The sequence below is a fragment of the Petromyzon marinus genome, chromosome 1, assembly GCF_048934315.1.
Source record: "Petromyzon marinus isolate PM22_M1 ecotype Great Lakes invasive population chromosome 1, UKy_Petmar_22M1.pri1.0, whole genome shotgun sequence".
NCBI lineage: Eukaryota > Metazoa > Chordata > Hyperoartia > Petromyzontiformes > Petromyzontidae > Petromyzon > Petromyzon marinus.
In genome coordinates this window covers 12,479,438-12,503,047 of record NC_133667.1, presented here as the reverse complement: position 1 = coordinate 12,503,047, position 23,610 = coordinate 12,479,438, and the positions used below count along the sequence as shown (strand labels likewise).

General features: G+C 42.9%; 2 protein-coding genes across 2 annotated transcripts; both read right to left on the bottom strand.

The window, feature by feature from the left end:
• Positions 1-10,444: 10,444 nt before the first annotated feature.
• Positions 10,445-19,609, bottom strand: LOC142929223 (dual specificity tyrosine-phosphorylation-regulated kinase 2-like). The gene is made up of 8 exons (XM_076070004.1): positions 19,037-19,609; positions 17,586-17,721; positions 14,562-14,643; positions 13,448-13,614; positions 12,801-12,861; positions 12,566-12,683; positions 12,054-12,284; positions 10,445-11,330 (listed from the first exon to the last, which is right to left on the bottom strand). The coding sequence occupies exons 1-8, from the start codon at positions 19,192-19,194 to the stop codon at positions 11,144-11,146; spliced, it is 1,140 nt and encodes a 379-aa protein (XP_075926119.1). The 5' UTR covers positions 19,195-19,609; the 3' UTR covers positions 10,445-11,143.
• Positions 19,610-19,858: 249 nt separating this feature from the next.
• LOC142929695 (dual specificity tyrosine-phosphorylation-regulated kinase 3-like) lies at positions 19,859-23,377 on the bottom strand. The gene is made up of 4 exons (XM_076071417.1): positions 23,155-23,377; positions 22,000-22,057; positions 21,580-21,728; positions 19,859-20,432 (listed from the first exon to the last, which is right to left on the bottom strand). The coding sequence occupies exons 1-4, from the start codon at positions 23,191-23,193 to the stop codon at positions 20,292-20,294; spliced, it is 387 nt and encodes a 128-aa protein (XP_075927532.1). The 5' UTR covers positions 23,194-23,377; the 3' UTR covers positions 19,859-20,291.
• Positions 23,378-23,610: the final 233 nt, after the last annotated feature.

Genomic DNA, 23,610 nt, shown 5'->3' with positions numbered 1-23,610 from the left:
GCGCTATGTTAATCGCATCCGGATAGTGACGTCAGTAGCGACGTCACGGCATCCGGTGCGCGGAGTGTCACGTGGGCGTTCGTGGGGGGTCGCGTGTTGTGTAATACACGTGTTGTGTATTACACACGTGGTGTGTAATACACGTGTTGTGTATTACACAACACGTGTATTACACAACACGTGTTGTGTAATACACGTGTATTACACAACACGTGTTGTGTACAGTATGTTGGACTTCTTTCGCACCGCACGTAGACAGCTGTGCTAATCGGAGGTGCCGATTCGAGCTGCAGTACAGTATAGTACAGCTGTTACCATCAGCCACGATGTAGTTCTCATTACAGTACAGTAGTATAAAGAGCAGGAATAGTTATTTCATTAACTTCACTCCACTTTGCCCCCCCCCCCGTACCCAATGGATGTTTGGCATCGCGTGACGCCCGTGAGCGATGCCCACAAAGTTGTAACGCCTCTTAAATTTTGATTTAAAGCTTTCGTGACTGCAGGGATTTATATTCTTGGTTCTTTCGGTAAAGTCACGTTGAAGGGAAACAATAAAATAATAAAATAATAAAACAATTAAATTCTCACGGCGTTTCGACTGCAACACAAACAATCATCATCAGATGTCAAAACCACAATACAATTTTAATAACTGCCACTTTTTTCAAATTTTCTTGTGGTTTTCACACCTGATGATGATTGCTGCTTGTGTTGCAGTCGAAACGTCCTGAGAATTTTATTGTTTTATATTTTTACTATTTTATTGTTTCCCTTCTACGTGGTGACTTTACCGAAAGAACCAAGAGAAATGTGACGTCACGTCAAAATGCGCAACTTCAAATAAATATATACAACACGTTCTACTTTATTAAATAGACTTTTTAATAAATGTTTTCTCCTACAACATCAGAGTGCAGCGCCACATTAAATACGCACTACAATGACAATAGTTTAAAGCGATTTGAAGCATGTTTTATTTATTTTTTTTGGGGGGGGGGCAGAGCTTTGTGACGTCATATTTGAGAGAGGGGGGGTCTGACTTTTTGTGACGCCGTGTGACTATGGGGGTGGGGGTCAAAAATCGCGTGCCGTCTTGTTATTCCACTGCTGGATGAGGGGGTTCGCCACGCAGCCGCAGATTGCGGGTGTATCTTGGGCCACGCATCATCGCCACGCTCGTCCATGTGGGTGGGTGGGTGAAGGCGGAGAAGCATGGAAGTTCAGTTCAACAGTTGATGTTGCTGTGCTGCACTGGCGGGCTATAACAATGCTGCTGAAATGATGCACTTTACCGATTTAAGGCCGTGAAGATGATGTGTAAGAAATGTTTTTTAATATATATGATACGGAGACGGAAATGCGAATGGGGGTATATGGTGTTACTCTTTGTTTTTTTCTTTGGTAAAGTCACCTATAAATAAGAAATAATAAAATAACATAATAGCGTACGACGTTTCGGTTGCAACATAAGCAGCCATCATCAGATACAGAAGAGCTAAATTTACGAGAGAGGGGAAACATTACCCCAGATGTATATACAGACACCCAAGTAGGGGGGAACTAACACAGATACAACAGGGGACACAGAGAGAGAAGCACACCAAAACAAACAGGGTTTAGCAAAATTTGGAAACCATATAAAGCAACACAGACGGTCGGTCAAAACAATTAACGCATAGTCTGGTTGATTACGCTATTTCAAAGATTGCTAAATTGCAAGTTAAGTATGAAATTTAAAATACAGACTGCACACACACACACATAGACATCCAAGTAGAGCGAACCAGCACAGAGACAAGCACAGAGTGAAGTCGCCTTAAATAGGCAGAGAAGGTAAGGCTGAGAGACAATGGGACAAATTAGCAAGAGGTATGCATGGAGCAAAGGGGACGCGGCAGCACACACTCGGAAACACCAAGGCCCACACACAGGCAGAGACAGCACAGAGACACAAATCCAAGCCAAAACAGAAAGGCAGACACACAAGCAGAGACAACACAAAGACACAGACCTCATACCTCCCCGTAGAGGTGGTTCAGACTTGATTCGAAGCTTTCGTGACTGCAGGAATGACTGCAGTCACGAAAGTATATGGTGTGCTTATTTATTTTGATATTTTATATTCTCCAAGACGACCCGAATTATTTTCGGTTGTACACCGGCAGGAAACAGCTCCACATGTAAAATTTACAAAGGGCTGTAGCATTACACTTACTCATTCATTCTGGCCACAACCTGATACCAACATTGAGCGATAAAAAAACCCCTATATAATCTGTTTAATACGTAGGTTTTCGCGATCAATATTATTCTCAAAAGTTTTTTTGGGTTAGATCACGCAAATATCAGTGCTGTTAACCCACCACCACCACAGCCAATTAAGACGTTACATACACAAAACGTACCAATGAATTTTACTTCAGCACACCGATGTCGAAGAGTAAACGGACATTTACAACTTTAGTACGATGTTTCAATGGCGATTACAACCGGCTTTATCAGGCGATTTGCCCAAATTGTGAATAAGTCTTCCCGTTTCCAGTCTTAAGTCAGGCACTTCCAAATACGGCCTTCAGCATTGCCAGCTGTTTGGTCGCGGGCTCTTGCAGCCGTGTGACCTCAAGACACACACACACCTGCGCAAGCACACGGACGAGAAGCCGTATAGCTGCAACGTGTGTGGCCAGACCTTCAGGTCGCTTCCACTTGCTTCAGATGTTGTTTTCCCCGCTTCAAATAAAAGGTGCATCGTGTTGAAAAGTAAAACATTGGACAGAGCCTCTATCGAGCTGCACAGGGCTCGCAAATCAGTTTGGCCACCGATGAGCCAACACGTTTAACGCATATTATAGATGAGCAACAAGTATGACCATTAGACACAGGTAAAGGTGGAAGTTTTAATAGTATTTTCTATATTTTTTTATGCATTTCCATGGAGCATTGTGGATAAAGCAGGATTAACTCAATTGTGTTCACAAGTAAAACGCGTTTTAGTCGATCAGCCTATTAGTTATCCAGAAAAATATTATCAAGCAGCATTTGTTAAAGCAAGCAAACTGGACCAGTTTAAATATTGTGGGTCTCATCAGCAGTTAGGCTGGTTTAAACAAATGCTGCTGAATTACCGGATGTCATTAGCTAAGAGCATTCCAAATAAAAATGGGACCCCGTTTAATGCACAAAATCAAAGCGATACACAAACTCATGCGTTGCTGTGGATAATTTTTGGGTAACAGCATATATAATCATAACTCCATTTTTCTTGGTTCTTTCGGTAAAGTCGCGTAGAAGGGAAACAGTAAAATAATGAACTCAAGCACGTACACCAAGCTCTTAAGGCTAATGGTTATTCCGATGACACAATCCGCAAAGCTATCACTCCAACCATGAAGAAGGACCCTCTTTAGGAGCCTTTCAAAACGATCACTTTACCCTACATTGTAGGGATCACAAAAAAGTTCTCCAAAATCTTGAATAAACACAAGATCCAGGTCCGATTCAACACATTACATAAAATCCGTGATCTGGTTGCGTCTGTAAAAGATGTGATTCTGGACATACAGTACCCTGGCGTCTACAAACTAAGTTGCCTCTGTGGTAGTAGTTACATTGGAGAAACCAAACGGCATGTCTCGGACCGCATTCGTGAACACAAAGCAGACCTGAAACACGGTAGGACCAACACCTCGGCCGTGGCAGATCATTTATAATTCAGTAGGTTCACATGACATTGACTTCTCCTAGACAGAGGTTCTTTGCAAGCCATCTGGCTACCATGAGAGATTCGTTCATGAGGCTATCCACATATACAAACAAAGACAATTTCAACCGAGAAGATGGATTCTGGCTTAGCAATCATTGGAAGGATTTGATAAACCATTTTGGGACTTAATTGATTGATCACGCTTACGCTGGCTTTCAGACCGCATCCATTATTTTCGTCTCCCCCCTCCTAGTTTCCGAACATAGATGGACTCATCCATCAGAATAAACTGTCAACTCGCTCTCCGTGGTGCTAACGTTAAAAAACCGCCATTTTTTTTCAAAATTTCTTTTTGTGGTTTTCACACCTGATGATGATTGCTTGTGTTGCAGTTGAAACGTCGTGACAATTTTATTGTTTTATATTTTTATTATTTTATTGTTTCCCTTCTACGTGACTTTACCGAAAGAACCAAGAATATGAATCCCTGCAGTCACGAAAACTTTAAATCAAAACATAACTTCATTGTTTCCACGTTAAAATATTCTTTATTTTATATTTTAAAAAGGCCTTAAAACCGAGCTCCATGACACACCAGACAAACATTTTATTGGCCCTGATGTGAAAGAAAGAGGGGTTCATGAAGGGTCAGCATTAGTTGTCCAAGGAAGGAAAAATACCACTAGTTGGTAACTGAAAGTTGGCTTCTATGAAAGAAGACAACAAGAGAACGTTTAATTCGGCGAGGGGTGGGGGGAAAGGGCAAACGAGCATGGGTGCGGGTGGAAGCACCACGGGTAAATCGTTGTACCAACTAATTCTAGCAGAAAAAAACAGTAATGAATTCTGTCCATTGTAACAGAGGTGTCCATAGAATTTTCTAAGCACATCCCACCATTGGGACCACCAGCCGAATAGAGCCGTTTTGCAAAACCTTGAACGGTTTGGAAAGTGAAACCTCAAAAGAGGATGTGCATTAGGGAAGCTGCAAATTATGAATTTTCAGCACAACCAGTGCGATTAATTCACGCCAGTTAAACAAAAATATGGGTCTCCATTGTGTGCCACTGCCTGTAACCCACCAAGAAAAGTTCTGGTTACTTATGACAACTTTGCAGTGCATTTACTTAGCTCAAAATTATTATTCGAAAAAAACATTCATTCATCAAATGTACTTCAGACCAAAAACAATACATACTGCTGCCACAGATGACAAAAGTCAGTCCTATTGAACAATATTTTTTTAAACACATGTAAAGTTTTGCTGTTGCAGCAGCAGAAGATTAGATGCTAGTGACATGAGACCACTGTTAGGAGGGGGGGGGGGGATGCTGACAACACACAAACGGACAACGATCACAAACTATGTACAATGCTTGCCACCGCTGGAATTCCCAACGGACTATGTAGTGTCACGTGCCTGAGCCTATGGGGGGAAATGCAGAAGTTGCATTTCCCAGGAAACAACGTCAGGTTTTCTCGCAGACCCAATTAGGGGTGGTTTTGAACACCTTCGGCATAAATAACAAGATGATGCTTTTACATATATACGTGATTTTTTTATGGTGGTAAATGCAGAATGATGCTTAAATGTGTTCTTTTGGTTTAAAACAACTTGGCGAATTCACTGGTCGAGAATTTGGAAACCGGCTCGGCAGAACCTGGAAGTTGATCAATGGAAGTGAGAAACGTTGAATCCAAAATCAGTTTAAGATGAGAACGATGCTGTGATCATCATGGTTGACACTTTTGGGAGGAATGGCCCTTTTCCATCGCCGAGATAAAGATGGGATGGACATTGTTTTCCCTTCAGATATAACAACGTGCAAGTTGTAAATGAATAATCTGAGTCTCCTTGCACCACTAAATTAATGCAACCCGTCATTCAGAAATTCAGCTACAAAATCAACATTTAAGGCATGTAAAAAATACCACTTTGGGAGAAATAATGGTGCCAAAGTAATGAAAATCTTTGAATGTAGAAGTCAGAATTCCTCACATTCACACATCCTAAATGGAAAAGACAGGTTAAATAGAGAAACTATTCTTAAACTTAGAACAAAATTTGACGAGAGAAGAATTGAAAGTATTAAATGCTGCAAAAACAAGGACGAAAAACCATGCACATACGTGGACTCTCTCACACTTTCCCAAAAGCGTTTGTCTCGAGAAAATTTTAGTTTTTCTCACACAAAGCACGAGCAGGGTTAAGGAAACATCACATAAACTGTTCAGGTCAGCGGGCTTTTTGACCAGGCAATTTCCCTTGGAGAGGAGACACTTTGCTCGATATTCGGGCGTACATAGGCAAGAATAATGAGAGGATGGCAGTGAGGGCAGAGAAAGCACCGGGGAGAGTCTGTACGGAACGGAGACAGGGCGATGAAATCAGCCCCGTTCGCAGGCGCTCAGTCGATCGGTCACTGCATTTGCTGAACCGGGAGAGATTACAGCAATCTAGATTTGAAGTTTTCGTGACTGCAGGGGATCCATAGTCTTTGGTTCTTTGGGTAAAGTCACGTGGGTTGAAAATAAAATAGATTAAATCACGACGTTTAGAGCGCAGCACAAGCGGTCCGTCATCAGGTGGGACAACCAACAGGAAGAAACAAACTGCTGAAGTGGGCGAATCGGAGTTGCAGAGAGTTCCGCTTCAGCAATTTGTTTCTTGCTGTGGTTGTCCCAACACGATGACGGACCGCTTGCGTTGCTCCCGAAACGTCGTGATTTAATTCGTTTTATACCTACGTGACTTTACCGAAAGATTACAGCAACTTGGGAAGGCCTTCGTTGCAGCAGTGGACAGATCAGGGCTGAAGACACACACACACAAAACACATACAACGCACAAATTAGTAAATATAATGTAGTACACAATAAATGCACGCGCGCAAACGTCACGCGAGTAATTAAATAAATACAGTAAAACCTTGGATTGCGAGTAACTTGGTCTATGAGTGTTTTGCAAGACGAGCACATTTTTTAAATAAATATTAATTTGATAAACGAGCGAGGTCTTGCAATACGAGCAGTACGTACACGCTTTGTACTGCCGAGCGTCACGTGATCACAACTGATGTACGAGTGCTTTAATATATGAGTGCTTTGGATTACAAAACACGTTTCCAGAACGAATTATGCTCGCAATCCAAGGTTTTACTGTGTACAGTACATGCATACACATACCTATACAAACGCAAATCAATATAAAAAAACAAATGTATACGTACGCAATAGAGTATGCAATAATTAATAAATATATACACAGTATAATATGCACACAAGAGCAGGGGGGAACATAAACACGTAGGGTTTCATGGACGTACATAAAGCAGTGTTTTAGTACTCGATGTTCAACCTTGTTTTCATGGTTGGTCACCAACACTCTCCAATTCATCGCAATTGTATGTACGTTTAACTTCTTTTGCATCATACGGAGCCAACCGTGCTAATCGGACGTGCAGAGGATTCCGTCCGGTGCCGGGACCCAAAACCGAAACATGAAATTAATATAGATATAGGGTGGCCCGATCTGTATAACCAAGCGATTTATGGACAGTTACTACATGGCAACATGTGCGATTGCGAGTGACATCAAACAAGCTACAATGACCAACAATGGCAACTCGCACAACGAGCCATCGAAAGCACAATATGTATTCAACTACCTCGAACAACAAAGATCCCCTGTGTAGCCTTAACAGACTGTTGGGGCGAGTGCTGTTAGCACCTATAAAGGTCGGCTCTCCCCTAGGCCGAGCCGGCCTAGGGGAGAGGCCGAGCCGGCCTAGGGGAGGCCCAGGACCCGGTTCAGATATAATTGTCACTGGTGTTGGCCGTACGTGGGAATCGAACTCGGGACGCCGAGTTCATAGCGCAGCGCGCTCACCGCTACACCACCGCTCCACTTACACACACACTCCACACTCGCAGCCTACGTAAATTTTTCGTCTCCCCCCTCCTCTTTTCCGAACATAGATGGACTCGTCCATCTAAACAAACTGTCAAATCGCTATCCGTGGTGCTAACGTTTAAAAATAAATAAATACAAACCGCCACTTCTTTCAAATGTTCTTGCCGTTGTTTTTCACACCTGATGATGACTGCTTGTGTTGCAGTCGAAACGTCGTGAGAATTTTATTGTTTTATATATATTTTATAATTTTATTGTTTCCCTTCAACGTGACTTTACCGAAAGAACCAAGAATATGAATCACTGCAGTCACGAAAGCTTTAAATCAAAATTTAAGGTGTAAACCGTTTTTGTGGGGTGCGAAGCGTGTCAGTGACCAACTAGGTTTCGGTGGTGGTGGTGGTGAAGGAGTGGATGGTGTTGGTCGTCGCGTGGTGGAGTCATGGATGACGCCGGTGCGGCAGTGCCGCGCTCAGGATTTAGTGCGGAGGGAGTTGGGGGGGGTAAGGGCTGGATGGGGCTGTCCCCTCGCACAGCCCCGGGTTGCCTGCCCGTTCATCACCTTTGCGTTGGTGTTCTCCATCTCAACTTACAGCTGTTTTTATTGTCATAATCAGGGATAATTTTAGATGCGCGATGTGTTGATGATGCACCCAAGGCCACACTCGTCATTCTTCCACTCGCACTATCTGTCTCAGGAAAACAGTATTATTGCATTCCAACACTCCCTGCCCTTTCCAACTTACCCCCCTTGAGTGCTCGTGTATCTGGGTGCACCATCATATTCTATCCGGATTCTCCCGGAGGTGGTCTCGCGTCTAACTCACCCATGTTTTACCACAGGGTCCGGGAGTCAACATCTCACACCGAACTTTGCCAATTCTCTCTCACATGGGAAACCCATGGCCAGATCACTCGCTCGGTTTGCCGGGATGAAAACCCAGGTGGAGAGGTTCGGTTTGTGTGTTCTAGTTGACCTAAGCGCTAGTCGGGGTGCGTGCATGGGGTGAATGCATGGTGTGTGTGCATGGAGTGTGTATGTGTGGGCTGTATGTGTGGTGTGTGCATATGGTGTGTGTGTGGGGTGTAGGTGTGCGTGGGGTGTGTGTGTAGTTTGTGCATGGTGTGTGTGTGTGGGGTGTGAGCATGGTGTGTGAGCATGGTGTGTGTATGTGTGGGGTGTATGTGTGCGTGGGGTGTGTGTGTGTGGTGTATGCATGGGGTGTGTGTGTGGGGTGTATGTGTGCGTGGTGTGTGTGTGGGGGTGTGTGTGGTGTGTGTATATGTGTGGGGCGCATGTGTGCGTGGGGTGCAAGCATGGTTTGTGTGTGTGCGTGGGGTGTGCACGGTGTGTGAATAGTGTGTGTATGCGTGGGGTGTATGTGTGTGTGGTGCAAGCAAGTAAAACAATATTAATAAACGTTCCAACAAAACCATAAATGCCAAGAAACATTGCTACAAATGAACAATTTGTATTTACAAAATACTGAACACGAGGCTTGTTTGCAAACTTGCATGAAAGTAAAACGTATTGGACATTTAAATCTTCTGCATTAATACGTTCACGGTGAGACGGCCTTCCTCTAAATTCAATACACGATGAAACTAAACTAATATATATTTACAGTTATTATTATATACGAGTTAAAAACAAACTTGCATGAAAGTACAACGTATTGCACATTTAAATCTTCTGCATTAATACTTTCACGGTGAGACGGCCTTCCTCTAAATTCAATACACGATGAAACTAATCTAATATATTTACAGTTATTATTATATACGAGTTAAAAACAAACTTGCATGAAAGTAAAACGTATTGCACATTTAAATCTTCTGCATTAATACTTTCACGGTGAGACGGCCTTCCTCTAAATTCAATACACAGTAAAACTAAACTAATATATTTACAGTTATTATTATATACGAGTTAAAAAAACATCCTTAGCTATTTCATTAACAGTGAGTCAAGAGAAAGGAGGGGGGGGGGGGTGTTTGTGTGTGTGGTGTGTTCTTGGTGGGTGATGGCTGGGTGGTGTGTGTGTGCATAGGTGGTGGGTGCGTGATGTGTGTAGGTGGATGGTGTGTGGGTGGGGTGTGTTCATGCGTTGGGTGTGTGTATGTGTGCGGTGTATGTGTGTGAGGTGTGTGTGGTGTGTGTTGTGGGTGGGTGGTGGGTGGGTGGGTTGTGTGGATGGGGTGTGTTCATGCGTTGGGTGTGTTTATGCGTGGGGTGTATGTGTGTGTGGTGTGTGTTGTGGGTGGGTAGTGGGTGGGTGGTCTGTGTGTGGGTGTGTGGGGTATGTCTGTGTGAGGTGTGTGTTGTGGATGGGGTGTGTGTGGGTGGGTGGGGTGTGTGTGTGGGGTGTGTGCAGGTGGGGTGGTGGGGGGTTGCAGGATGTCTTGGGGTCTGGTGTCTCTGCCTCTTCCATTCCAGGTGTCGACATCCCCCGGTGATGTTACCTGTTCCGGGCACAAACCCAGGGGAAGCATTGGGGTCATCAAGGGACAGAGCACTCAAGACACACAGCAGCAGGTCTCCAGTCGTGTCTCAAGATGCTGCATGACATCGTGCGACAAGGGAGTGGAACACCAACGAGAGAAGCAGCCAGCTGGATGCAGTGCAATACAAATTTGGATTTATCTTCTCCATGTAAAATTGGTGGGAAAGATATTTTGCGGTGACGTAATGTTCACATACATTTCCTCGGGATGATCATGTATTTTTAAGCTATGTTAATGAAAGATTCTGATTATTATGAAATAAATAGCTTACACCAAAACAGAACTCTTAGACAAAATAATCCTTTTCTTTTCCAATACAGATCTTTGGTCTTTTCTGAAATTGAACATTTATCTTGTTGATTGTACTTTAGCTGAAAGATTTGCATGCATTACGCGAGAGCTGAGCTTCTGTTAAAGATCTCAAAATAAGAGCTGAGTTATTGTTAACACTTATTTTTGAATGTAATCTCTTACATAACATTATTTAATGCTTGCTTTTCAACATTCCGGTTTCCTGGAAAACAAATAAATTGGCATTTTTGCCACGTGACAACATCGTTTGATTGGCTGTCAGTAGAGGGAAAAGCTGAAAATTGTCAGATACCTCGACGATCTGACCCAAAAGTAACAAATAATGAATCTAACATTGGTCGTGAAAGCCGAGATATAATACTTTTTTTACCTTTTAACGTGCACAGTGCTCGCTCACTCTCACAACGCGAGAAACCACAGAACCACAATTATCCAAGCTCTGAGGTCCTCTATACGTCAAGGTGTTATCAGGACAAATAATGAGTGGCTTTAAATGTCGGAGGAAACTGGGGATCCGGAAAAAAACCCCCATGCATGCGAGGCGAAAACCACTCAATCCCATCCAGACGGAACAGGTGGAGTCCACATTTTTGTTGTGCTGCCTTCTCCTGGCAAGCCAGGATACGGGTGCCCACGGAAAGGGAGCGACCCACCAAACCCTTACCTCCACTGTACTGGAGTGGTGGGGTGCGCCAACGATGGGGCCTTTATTCTTCCGCATTGCAGCAGCAATGCTTCCGGACAAATCTAAGAAATGTCCGGAGTCGCTGCCGCACACGGGCAAATCTCCGCCCAGGCCCCCTCGATGCCTTCGCTCCGGTGTTGGCGACAGCTTCACTGGTCGCTTGATGGCTGCGTTGGTATTCCAGGGCAGTGTAGAAACTGGCGTTCGAGCTGAAAGAGAGTTGCACGGGCCACTGTTATGCCTCTGTCTGCCTTTCTTTATTTGTGCAGAAACTTTCCTACTGCAATACAATTCCATTATTTATCCTACTGCTACTCCCTGGCCCTGCCCCCAGCCACAACCAGGTCTACCCCTATCAGAATATGTTCAGAATCAGAATATTTATTTAGACTATAGGAATATTATGACCTATAAAGCTCTTTTTTTTACAGATGTCAAGTAGATCACTGCCCCTACACCTATCACTACCCCAAACCCTTCTGAAGATAAGAAAAGCCAAAGCATTTTCACACTCAAACGAGCAAGCAGAGTGGTGGGAATTCCACATTCCCATGGCAGGGGCCAATCTATAAATGAAAACCAATGTTAGAATGATGTCCAGTACTGCTGGACATCATACTGGACATCCGTGAAAAAGAGCTTCATAGCTCATCAAATTCCTCCAGTATAAATAAATATTCTGATTCTTTTCTAGAGTTATAGGCAGAGGAGAAGAGGAAGATCTGGAGCCTAGAGATGAACAAGAGCATGAAGTCGACAATGAAGATGGCTGGGGAAGGACAGTTCCAGACTGCAGAGGAGAAAGAGCAACGTCTCAAAGAGAGCTGCATGCAGAGAGAAAGCATTGAGCAGGGAGAAACATCAAAGTCACTTCATAAGAACCTAACCAACACAAATATTCTTCAAGATGCAACGTGCACGTGGATACTCACGATTGGCTCTTGGCTGACACAAAATCTTCATCGAGATCTGACCCAGAATCATTCGTCCATCTCTGCTCGCATTGGCTCACACGATCCACCTCCACGATCTCGTCCATTTTAATCGATGCGTCCACAGCATCCTGTTCATTGTGACTAGCATGGCTTTCGTCCTTGGTGTCGTCCTGAAGCCACCTGTGGTTCAAAGCTTCCTCAGGCGTGAGCCGGCGAGCGGGATCCCACCTGCCAAGATATGAACGGTGAATCGTCAGGGTTCATTTACCGTCTACATTTCTTCTAATAATGGGGTGGAGGTGTGGCACATGCAATTATTTACCTTCATTATGCAAACGAATACAAGAAGGCACAAGACATGAAATATTGCCCTGTTATGACACAAAGCCACTCCCTGTCAGTAAAACATCACTCCTAGTAATGTGCACTCTGTTTACGAGAGTGCTGATGGTGAACACGAAAATAATGATGAATTAAGATCATATGTAGACAGTACAGGTATATCTTACTCAAGGCATCCTTGAACAAAATCGATTAACTCTCTGTTCGTAGTCCGAAGCTTTTCCTTAAGAGAGGTGGTGCTTGGAACGACCTTCCTGCCGTTCACCCTGTGGCACCCTGTCTTGTCTGTGTTGGAGAGAAAATGAGTGAAACGGGTTTCCGAGGATTACGAACAAAGTACATTACGGCAATGCTTGCCTGGATAATTGTGACAACAGAAGTAGCAACCTCCCCTCCACTCACCGGTGTAAATGTCCATGTCGGTCGCAGCATCAATCATGGACCTTGGTGGGAGACCAAAAATCTGTGCACAGGTCACAGTGAAATTAATATACATGGGTTAGGTCATTGGACTTTGTGTATCGTAAACATGCATACAGTAGACTTCCTCAAATGTAAATGTCTCTAAAACTGAAACGTTTATTCACAAGGACTGCACATGCTTTTACAACATTACCATATATTTTAATTATTGGGTACTTAATGAACAAATATTGCCCATTAAAGTTACTTCATGAACCTCAGGGATGAACAATGAACCCGAAGAATGGAAAGGGTAATAGTCTGTCGCTCTGAGTGATGATTATCAACAAGGCCAAATCACATCATACGTGTCCAACTAGTGTCTGGTCACATTAAAGATATGTCTATTCTCTATGTACATACTGGCAGCAGAGCAACATTTGTTCCCATGGAATGAGGCCAAAAGTATAATTGCTCCACAGATTGCAATCCACGGCAGTCTCCTATATGGTTGTTAGCGACTAATGGACCATCACTCGGCGTTAGCATTGTGAGCCGGCTCAGCTAAAACTAAGCCATGGGCTCTGCTGTTGGTTGCAATTCAAATTCATAAATAATGAGATTATATTTTGGCATATTTCAGGTACCGTGATCATTTGGGCAATATAATCTCCTGTGGTCTGTAAGAGAGGGTAGCCAGAAGAGAGCTCAGCAATTACGCAGCCCAGGGACCACATGTCCACTGCGCAGGTGAGTTGGAGGCCCAGGAACATCTCTGGAGCCATGTATTTCCACGTTCCGAAACATCCGAAAACTGCGCACCACACACACATGGACAGCACCGATTGAGCGAGAAGGTCATGCACGTTATTTGTCCACTTAGATTTTTGAGTGCACACAGATTAAAATATTTACATTTTGTAGGATGGTAAAATTGGTCATTCTATCCAGCAGATGAATGTGGACCTTTCTAAAACTGGCTCAGAAATGGAAAAGTGTGAGCGGCACTCCAAGAGACGCTTTGACATTTGGTAAAAACGTTGTTTGTAAACACCTATTAAGGCCTGTATGACCTGATAGGGTCTCTATGGCTGAGAATAATAACTGAGTCACTAAGATTGTAGTGCATTGTAAAGCTGCTCACCATGCCACGTTTCCAAACGCACACACATACGAATAACAGGCGCCATTCGCCACTAAGCAGCAGTGACGTCACCACGGGACCTGTGCCAGGCCAGGTGCACTTTGAGGCCACGTGAAATGTCGAAGCCTCACTGACATATCACGAAAGATATCTAGGTGTCATGGGTTGACGAACTGAGATGACTGGCATATGCACCAACTATGCCCCCTCTGTGCCAACACACATATAAGACAAAGATCCCCCGTATAGCCTTAACAGACTGTTGGGGCAAGTGCTGTTAGCGAGCACCTATGAAGGCCGGCACGGCACACGAGGTGGTGGGGGGCCAGCAGCACGCCAGGCTGTTTTTGTCTCCCTAGTGGCGATGTTTACACACCGCACGAGGCGCTCATTTGGGGCTGAGTCGACCTCGGGGAGTCCCAGGACCGGTTCAGATAATCGTCACTGGTGTCGGCCGTGAGCGGGAATCGAACTCGGGGCGGCCGGGTGCGTAGCGCTAACCGCTGCACCGCGCTAACCGCTGCACTAGCGCTCCCCACTCGTATATTCACAAAGATTCACAAAGACGCACAGACACACACACCCTCACACGAAAAAACACAAGCAAAACTACTCACTTGGTTTCGTCATTTTGATGCTCGCGCCAAAATCAATGATCCTGATGTTGCCGGTTGCGTGGTCTTTGACCATGATGTTTTCCTAGGAAAAATAACAGGGGATAAAAGTAGTTAAGGTTCAAAAGTGCTCATGGCATGGATGGCCGGCGTGAACTCACCTCTGATTAATCAACACGTATAATTGTGCACTCTGCTAATTGCTACGGAGAGACGGGTACATTTTCGTCATTATATGAGAAGGCAATGATGACTAGGGATAAGACCCCGAGCCCCACGTGCACTGTAGAGTTTACATTAGCTCCAATAATATGTAACTTTTTTTTTATTTAAAGCTTTCGTGACTGCAGTAATTCATATTCTTAGTTTTTTCGGTAAAGTCACGTTGAAGAGAAACAACAAAATAATAAAATATATATAAAATATAATTTTATACGTTGAAGAGAAACAACAAAATAATAATATATATAAAATATATTTTTCATATATTTTATTATTTTGTTGTTTCTCTTCAACGTGACTTTACCGAAAAAACTAAGAATATAATATGTAACTGTTACAATCATATTACTTTAATGTTAATCGAATGACAGGAACTCGGTAATGTTAATTGACGTTTGACTGACTTATTGGTGGTAATGAAGATATTCACAATTAAGATTATGATATCAAAGTTGATTTCTATATTCAAAATACTTGGGTCTAGAAAATTAATAACACTGGTGCTCAATCCCTATTAACAGAGATATTTAGCTGCGGTGTTGTGAGGTGGAGGGTGTGCCTCGTCACTATTGCAGGTGTGAAGATGTTCAATTATTTTTTCCAGTTGTTTTTGTTAATTTTCAGTTTTTGCGCGGGAAATCTAATAATAAGATGGCGACGGCCTCGTGGTTAGTCATTTTATTAACTTGTTTATTTTGATCAATCCAACTCGAATCAATAGATATAACGAATTTAAAGCTTTCGTGACTGCAAGCATTTATCTTTTTTGGGTTCTTTCGGTAAAGTCACGTAGAATGAGAATAAAATAATAAATTGATAAAATAAAATAACACAATAAAATTATCACGACGTTTCAGCCACAACACAAGCGGCCTTCATCAGGTGAAGGGACGAGACTGTCTGGAGGACAGCGCTGGAGCGAACACAGCCAAGCTCAGACCGCGACCTTTAAGCTGTGTGAGAAGAAACAGAGTGCCTTCTATGACCAGTCACAAGCTAATCCCTCAGTTATTTCAATGCTAAATTCTCCTGTTTGATTTGTACTAGGTACCTCTGTGGATGTGTAGGCTTTGACTTTAACATAGCCATTTCTGTGACCAGTCACAAGCTAATCACTCAGCTATTGCAATGCTAAATTCTATGCTAATTCCTTTGTCAAGGCGCTCTGTTTCTTCTCACACAGCTTAAAGGTCGCGGTCTGAGCTTGGCTGTGTTCGCTCCAGCGCTGTCCTCCAGACAGTCTCGTCCCTTCACCTGATGAAGGCCGCTTGTGTTGTGGCCGAAACGTCGTGAGAATTTTATTGTGTTATTTTATTTTATCAATTTATTATTTTATTCTCATTCTACGTGACTTTACCGAAAGAACCAATGAAGATATAACGGAGTTGAAAGATGATTAGAGCGTTTTGGTGATGAAAATAGAAGTAGCTTTTTTGTGAAAGTTGATAACATTTTGGTGTTATTGTACTCGTTGGTTCTATTCAGTAAAGTCACGTAAAAGTATAAAACAACAAAAAATAAAAAAATAACGACGTTTTGGCCACAACACAAGTGGCCTTCATCAGGTGAAGGGACCAGACTGTCTCGAGGACAGCGCTGGTCCCTTCACCTGATGAAGGCCACTTGTGTTGTGGCCGAAACGTCGTGAATTTTTTATTGTTTTAATTATTTTTTGTTGTTTTATACTTTTACGTGACTTTACCGAATAGAACCAAAGAGTATGGATCCTTGCAGTCACGAAAGCTTCAAATCTAGAATTGGTGTTATTGTGTTACATTGTGCGGTTCATTGCGAATGCACAAAATGGCCACGTTGTAGCAGACATTTAATATTCACTTAATTTGGTGAACAGAATCGGCGTTACTGCAGAGGTTATATTCCTGATTAATAGTTGTTTTTATATGTTTATTGTCAGTAAAATTTGATTTGCCTAATTTGCATGTCAATATAATTCCATATTAAATATGTATTTATTATTAATAACTATATAAGTACACATTGTTTCGTTTATGCAGTGTTATCAGGGACTGTGGGAAGTTTAGGAGGCATTAAAGATGTTTTGGGGCAGATGTTTCTTGTTAAATATTAAAGATGTTTTGGGGCAGATGCTTCTTGTTAAATGTTAAAGAACATAATGTTAAATGTTATTCGACATGATAAGTGGCTGCTACCATAATTGAGATTTGGGAAGACTCCATGCTGAGAGATTGAGCTGTGGTCTTGTGACGTGGAGTCGCTCACTTCTCAGGAGGACGGAACACAGCGCGGATTATCTGATCGTGTTCTACAAACTGTACTACTTGAATCACTCTCTATTTAGCCGACCTGTCCCCCTCGTTAGGATAAGTTACAGGTGCTTATCTCCTTTTCCTCGTGTCAGAAACTTGTCTAACATTGCCAATTGTAATTATCGCTTTTGAGTGTTGTGATTGTGACCAATGTAAATTAGAATCTCTTCAAATGAACTGCAGAGTGTATTCTCGAGCAAGAAGAGATTAGACAATGTCCTAGATTGAAACAAGTGTCGATTACTTTTTATACATTTAGCAAAACAATAGCATTATTGTTGTGCAATGCGGTATGAGGTGCAGGCTGTTTGGTTTTCAATTTTTTGAGTTACGAGAGAGGTCTTATTTTAGATTTGAAGCTTTCGTGACTGCAAGGATCCATACTCTTTGGTTCTATTCGGTAAAGTCACGTGACTTTACCGACTAGAACCAAAGAGTATAGGCCTTATTTTTCCACAGTTGCCTCAAGGCAACACATATCCATGAATGACGGCAGTATGCTTTTGTATTTACTTACCATCTTCAGGTCGCCATAAATGATGGCCTCCTTCTTAAGTTTTGCAAGGGCCCTCAACATGGATCTTGCATAGAGCCTGATTCTTGACGGTGCAAAGATCGTGAAGTTGTCCTGGAATTGATCAAAGAGGTCGATGCTGCAAGACAAGATATCGTCAATGGTTAGTCCACCTTCGACTATCTTGGTCAATGCTTAGGATCGCTTCATGAACTGGAGGAATTATGCTTTACAATAGATTAGTTTTATCATGTAAAACCAAATTCAAATTTCTCCCAGGGGAATGATGATGAAACATGACCTGCATATTGGGTTTGAGAAATATAATAACATCAACTTATAACATGCACAGTAATCACTTCACTGTAATATGAAGAGAACAATTCTCAGACGTACGAGGAACCACAAACAGCAAGTCAACCAAAGTCATGAGCAGGCGCCAACAGATGCCTAAGCTCTGCGGTCTTGTACATATTAAGGTATTTTATTAAAAAAAAATTTGAGCGTTTACATGTTGGAAGAAACCGGAGCACTCAGACAAAAACCCACACTTGCGAGGGGGCAATACTGTATCCCGTACAGGTGTAACAGGTAGTCTACACTTTTGTTGTACTGCTCTCTACCGACAAGCCAGGGTATGGGCACCTCGACGCCCACGGTAGGGAGTTTCGCAAAATGTGTGTGACCCACCAAACCCTCGCCTCAGCAGTGCTGGATTACAGGCGGGCACCACCATCGCCTAGCTCATAGGGCTCGTTATGAGAATTTGCTGTTGCATCTGGTTTCATGATAAAGGTAATGGATGAGACAGGACGTTGCGGTAGGTAACAATGTTGTTTACAGATAACGAGAAACATCGTTTACTGTATTTGTAATTATTATGAAGTGCTATGTTTTAATGTGCTGTATAATGTAAAATGGTGGTAACCACTCAGCTCATATGTATTAAGTAAGGTGGGAGAGCATCGTTGCATCATAAACAGTTACGTGCCACGTTAAGGAGACACCCGTGTCCCTTTCATATTTTAAAAACTATCAATAAAGCCTTAACATGAAAGGGCTGGTACAATCCGATGGGTGGTGACATGGCCTAATGGCAGCATGATCCCCGCCTTTCGTCGAGGTTCATGGTTCGAATCCAGCAGGCTCCCTGATTAATGCAGCTGTAATAATACCACACACCGCGTCTGTCTCACAGCCGATGTTAAAAATTCGAAAATTACCCGAAAAATTAATTTATTGCCGTTGTACAACTTAGGAATCATCGCCCCCCTACTGGCAATCTAATGCCCCAGGTCACTGTTGAAAATGAGACTCATCCTGGTCTCTTGAGTTCTCACCTGGTCAAACAACATTTTTTTCAATCTGAATTTCATCAAATGTTACCTGCACGTTTTAAAAAATTGCTTCAGATAAACACGATGTTGGCGCACAGATGTGATTTTTTTACTTACGTCATGAGCTCCATAACGAAGCCGGGATGCTTTCTGAACATAAGATGTCCGATAAATCTAATAATGTAGTTATTTTCATTGTCCTTGGACTGCAACGCATTCATGATATGCGCCTCCCTTCTGCATTTCTGAAGGTCGTTTCTGTGGAGGGAATGCATCGGTGAGTCTCACCCCACTCTTAAGTCTTGCATATTTTTATGCATTATCACGCACATGGGATGGCGCGGTCAACAGAGCTCCAGAGTCATGGCTGTGAGCGCTTCATCCCGGTCAACGTCAACGTCGTCCCTGCCCGGTCGACGTGATCAGCGGCCAACTGGGGAGGCTGCACCAATCGGTTGGGAAGTTGTCGATGGTCGTTACCCGAAAGGGGTTACCACATCCCATCTCAGTGCGGTGAAAATGTTGCACCACTGGATTGTGATCACTGTGGTTTTTGAGCTATGTTAAGCGAGTAAGGTATAAAGTGTCCTGCTCCTCCAACCGAAACTGTGGACGATGTTGTGAAGCACTGTGGTCTGTGCTCCTTTAATGCGGAATTGCAAAAGTTGAAAAAAAAAATATTTCCTGAAGACCCCTCGTGGCTAGCAGACCTCCTTGGCATTGGTATTTAGTGCCTGAACATGTTGCAATATAGAAGAATATAATATAATGGGCAAAAGGGCAGCACTCATCCCCGTTGTTGGTCAGTGGTGTGAACTCCACGTTCACGTGGCAGTAACCTTAAAAAATTACATATTGCCTCTTCATGACAAATCAAACATCATTTTGATGGTGTTTGAAGACATTTATGAAATTATAAACTCATACAGAAACAGCTTCTGATGGAGATGGATACATGACCTGGCAGTCGCACGTTCGCCAACCGTTGAAGAGGTTCAAGGTTCGAATCAAGCAGCCGCCCTGATTAATACTGCGGGTGTATAACCATAATAATGCATGCTGTCTGCTTCGATGGATGCTAAAGAACACCTGACGTTATTTGCAAGAGTATGCCACTGTGTGCTTTGAACTGGGTACAATGTTTGCCAATATGGAAACCTACACCACAAATTCCTCAATTTGTATTGTGCAATCATTGTCCCCCTACTGGCAGACTAATGCTCCAGGTCACTCTTGCAAATGAGACTTATCCTGGTCTCTTCAGTTCTCATGAGGTTAAACAAAATACACTTTTAAATTGATTTTTTTAAGTTATGGTTATCTTCACAAATTCAGATGTATTTTTTAATGTGGTTCATGTCTTTGTTCAAACTTACCTAGCAGTGTACTCTAGCAACTTGATGGCCACTTCTCTTTTCGTCTTGTGGTCCAGGCATCGGAGCACCTGCCCAAAGGACCCCTTCCCAAGTACATTCAGTACTTGGAAGCGGTACACCAGGTGTTCACCCGTGATCTAGAACAAGATTACACAAGTGTTCAGTACTCAAGCAGGGCCGTCTCTGAGTGCTCAAACAATACTCAGTCTAAACACACGGCTCATTCAAGTTCTCATTTCTTAGTCACTGGTCTGACATTCCCACACTCATGAACATCTTCTTTGGTTCTTTCGGTAAAGTCACGTAGAATGAGAATAAAATAATAAAATAAAATAACACAATAAAATTCTCACGACGTTTCGGCCACAACACAAGTGGCCTTCTTCAGCTTAAAAGACGCTACGAATCTTAACAACGTTCATTGAAGCTCTGTCGTCCCGACAGGTTTGTTCCTTTCACCTGAAGAAGGCCACTTGTGCTGTGGCCGAAACGTCGTGAGAATTTTATTGTGGTATTTTATTTTATTATTTTATTATTTTATTCTCATTCTACTTGACTTTACCGAAAGAACCAAAGAAGATGAATCCTTGCAGTCACGAAAGCTTTAAATCGAAACTCATGAACATGTCTGAGCTTTCCCTGATGTCTCTGCCAAATACATCTTTGCCTCACACTGGAAACCACTAAATCATTCTATGAAAAGTGTGGGTTATAGAATGTCCTTCATCTGTATTTATGATGACAAAGATAGTCACCACATCGCGCGCTTTGAGTGCACTTCTGCGGCCGTCTGGAATGCTCTTCCTTCCGATATTAGGAAGCCACTGGAGCGATGCACTGTTAAATCTAGATTTAAAACTCAAGATCACAGGTGTCACTTTTACATAGCCATGTTCATTCAATTCCCACATTCCACCCACACAGTGAGTGGCCTCACTCTGTATGCCCTGCATACTATACTCATAGGCCCATTCTAGGCTATGCCAACCCCACCCACTACTCAGGTAGCCCCACCTTTAGATCGTATCAATAGTTGAGCAATAGGCCAGAATATTTTAATCGAGATAAAATCCACATTTTTTTGTAGTTGCTTTGTGGCACCAGGAGAGCCTTTCTGAAAATGTCCAAAACTAGGACGTTGAGTAGCTTAACGTTTCAGTGTTCTTCACACAGAAAATCATTAGCAACTTATTAGGTATACACGTGCGTGTAAGGGATGTTGTGGTTTATAGTGGAATGCATGATTTAGTTGCAATGAACATGGCCCATATTGGAGAGGCTTACCGGAATGTAGTGGCCGTCGATGTCATCGTAGCCATCATTGGAAGGGCCATTTCGTTCCGAACGAATCTTGAAATAAAAAACTTCATTGAAACACAATATTTCTTGACGTTCCTGCTCTGTCATTCTGTCTTTGAATTTGTCCAAGAGTTCTGCACACGCACACATGCCCAAAGACACACATGGTCATTCATGCACATATTCACGTGTGCAACACACGTAATTAAGATCACAAATGAATCAAGCACATCATGTTACACTTAACAAAGAGACTCGATTTGGGCCTCTTGTATGTGTGCTCTTATCGGATTTGTAAAGCCATTTAGGGATCGGTCTTCTAGATAGATATGATGTGTGTTTGTTATAGAGGAGTGTGGCAGTAATTCATGTGGTGAATGATGCTGAATAAAGTGGAGTAAAAACCTTGTGGTGTGCAGCTCATCCCTGCCACTGGGAAGACGACTTCATCCGATGGAGTTGCCTGTTTTTGTCACAGAGATGCGCACAGAGCGGCACGCGTGAACATGCGGGCAAGCACACAGACATGGACATATATACAGAGACAAAGTGGTACACACACAAACACCCACTGAGAGAGTGCTTGTGGAAGGGCCTAAATCGCACAAAGCTCTCAGAGGATTACCCTAGAGAGTTTTTTTTGGCCTGCACCTCCGTGATGGCCTCATATATTGGAAAAGGTCAACGCTTTACCTCACTATGCATGATCGACGAGCTGTGGTGAACCCATTTACTGTATACTGTTGGGTGGTATTTAAGAAACTTGCCCCATTGAACTGCCATGCTCGGAGATTAAAGCAGCGACCTCTGGTGTGGAAACCACTACACCAAGCAGCATCCAAGACATACATATTCACGAATAATAGTATATTGCACCTCGATGATGTCAAATAATCTGACACTTTGGGAATATTAAACGGTGCCCATATTCCCAGGTTTGTGGCCAATTCCATTAAACATCTTTAACTGCATTATACATTGATTTCTAATTTACACAAATATGGCAAAAGGGTGAATTGTTAAAGGTATTTTATGAAACTGGTTACAGGTCACGAACCTGAATGCATTCATAAAGTCCAAGTAGAGCACCTGCCAATACGTGTGCTGTGTAATAAGCTCGTGTGTCTCCTGGTTGGTTCACGAGTACTAGAGTCCCTTACTGCGAACTGAGCTGACAAGAAATTGCCTTGACTGTGTCGTGAGTTTGCCGTGTGTAAGCGTGTCTGTACCGTTAGGTAAAACGGCTCGTTGTGGTACTAGTTATAATAGGCGTTTACTAACAGCACTTGCCCCAAAAGTCTATAGAGCTTACACGATGTGGGGTGGGGGTGGAACTTTGATTCTTTGCTGTCAGTTGAACTAGTAATAAACCCATTTGGTGGTGAAGTGACCTGAAAGCCTGCACTGTGTGTTGAGCTTATTGGTCAATGGTAATCGTTCTATTCTAGAATGGCAGTGAAACACGTAGTCCACGACTACTCTACAATAAAAAAAGAAGTGAGCTCGTCTCTGTATTGTGCAGTCTGCTTATAAGAGTTTGCTGTCAAGAGTGTTACTGACCTGCTGCACAATTGCAGACTGAACATCGAGTTGATCCATCTCCAAAAGATCGTTCTGGAACACAGCACAAAGATAGCATTAAAACCTAAATAACCTCCTTTAGCACCCTTCATTCGACCAAGCTTAGAGCAGCAAGGGAGATCTCTCCAGCAGGTGTGGCACTCTCCCAGAACTGTCTTCAATAGGGAGTTCAAATCCCCGTTTAAAGATTGAGAACCTTTCATCCTTGAAGAGTTCGTGAAAAAATTAAGTGCCACTTTGTGTTAATCAATTAGTTCTCCGTATATTTAAATATGGGCCTCGCCATAGGAATGTGGAATTTACACCACCTGGAAATCACTACCCATGACATGAAGCTTAATAGCTTATTGAGCCCTTTCGCAACCATCACCAACAACATCTACCTAAACGACAATCGCCATTAGCATCACTAGCACCACCACGGAAATTGTCTCT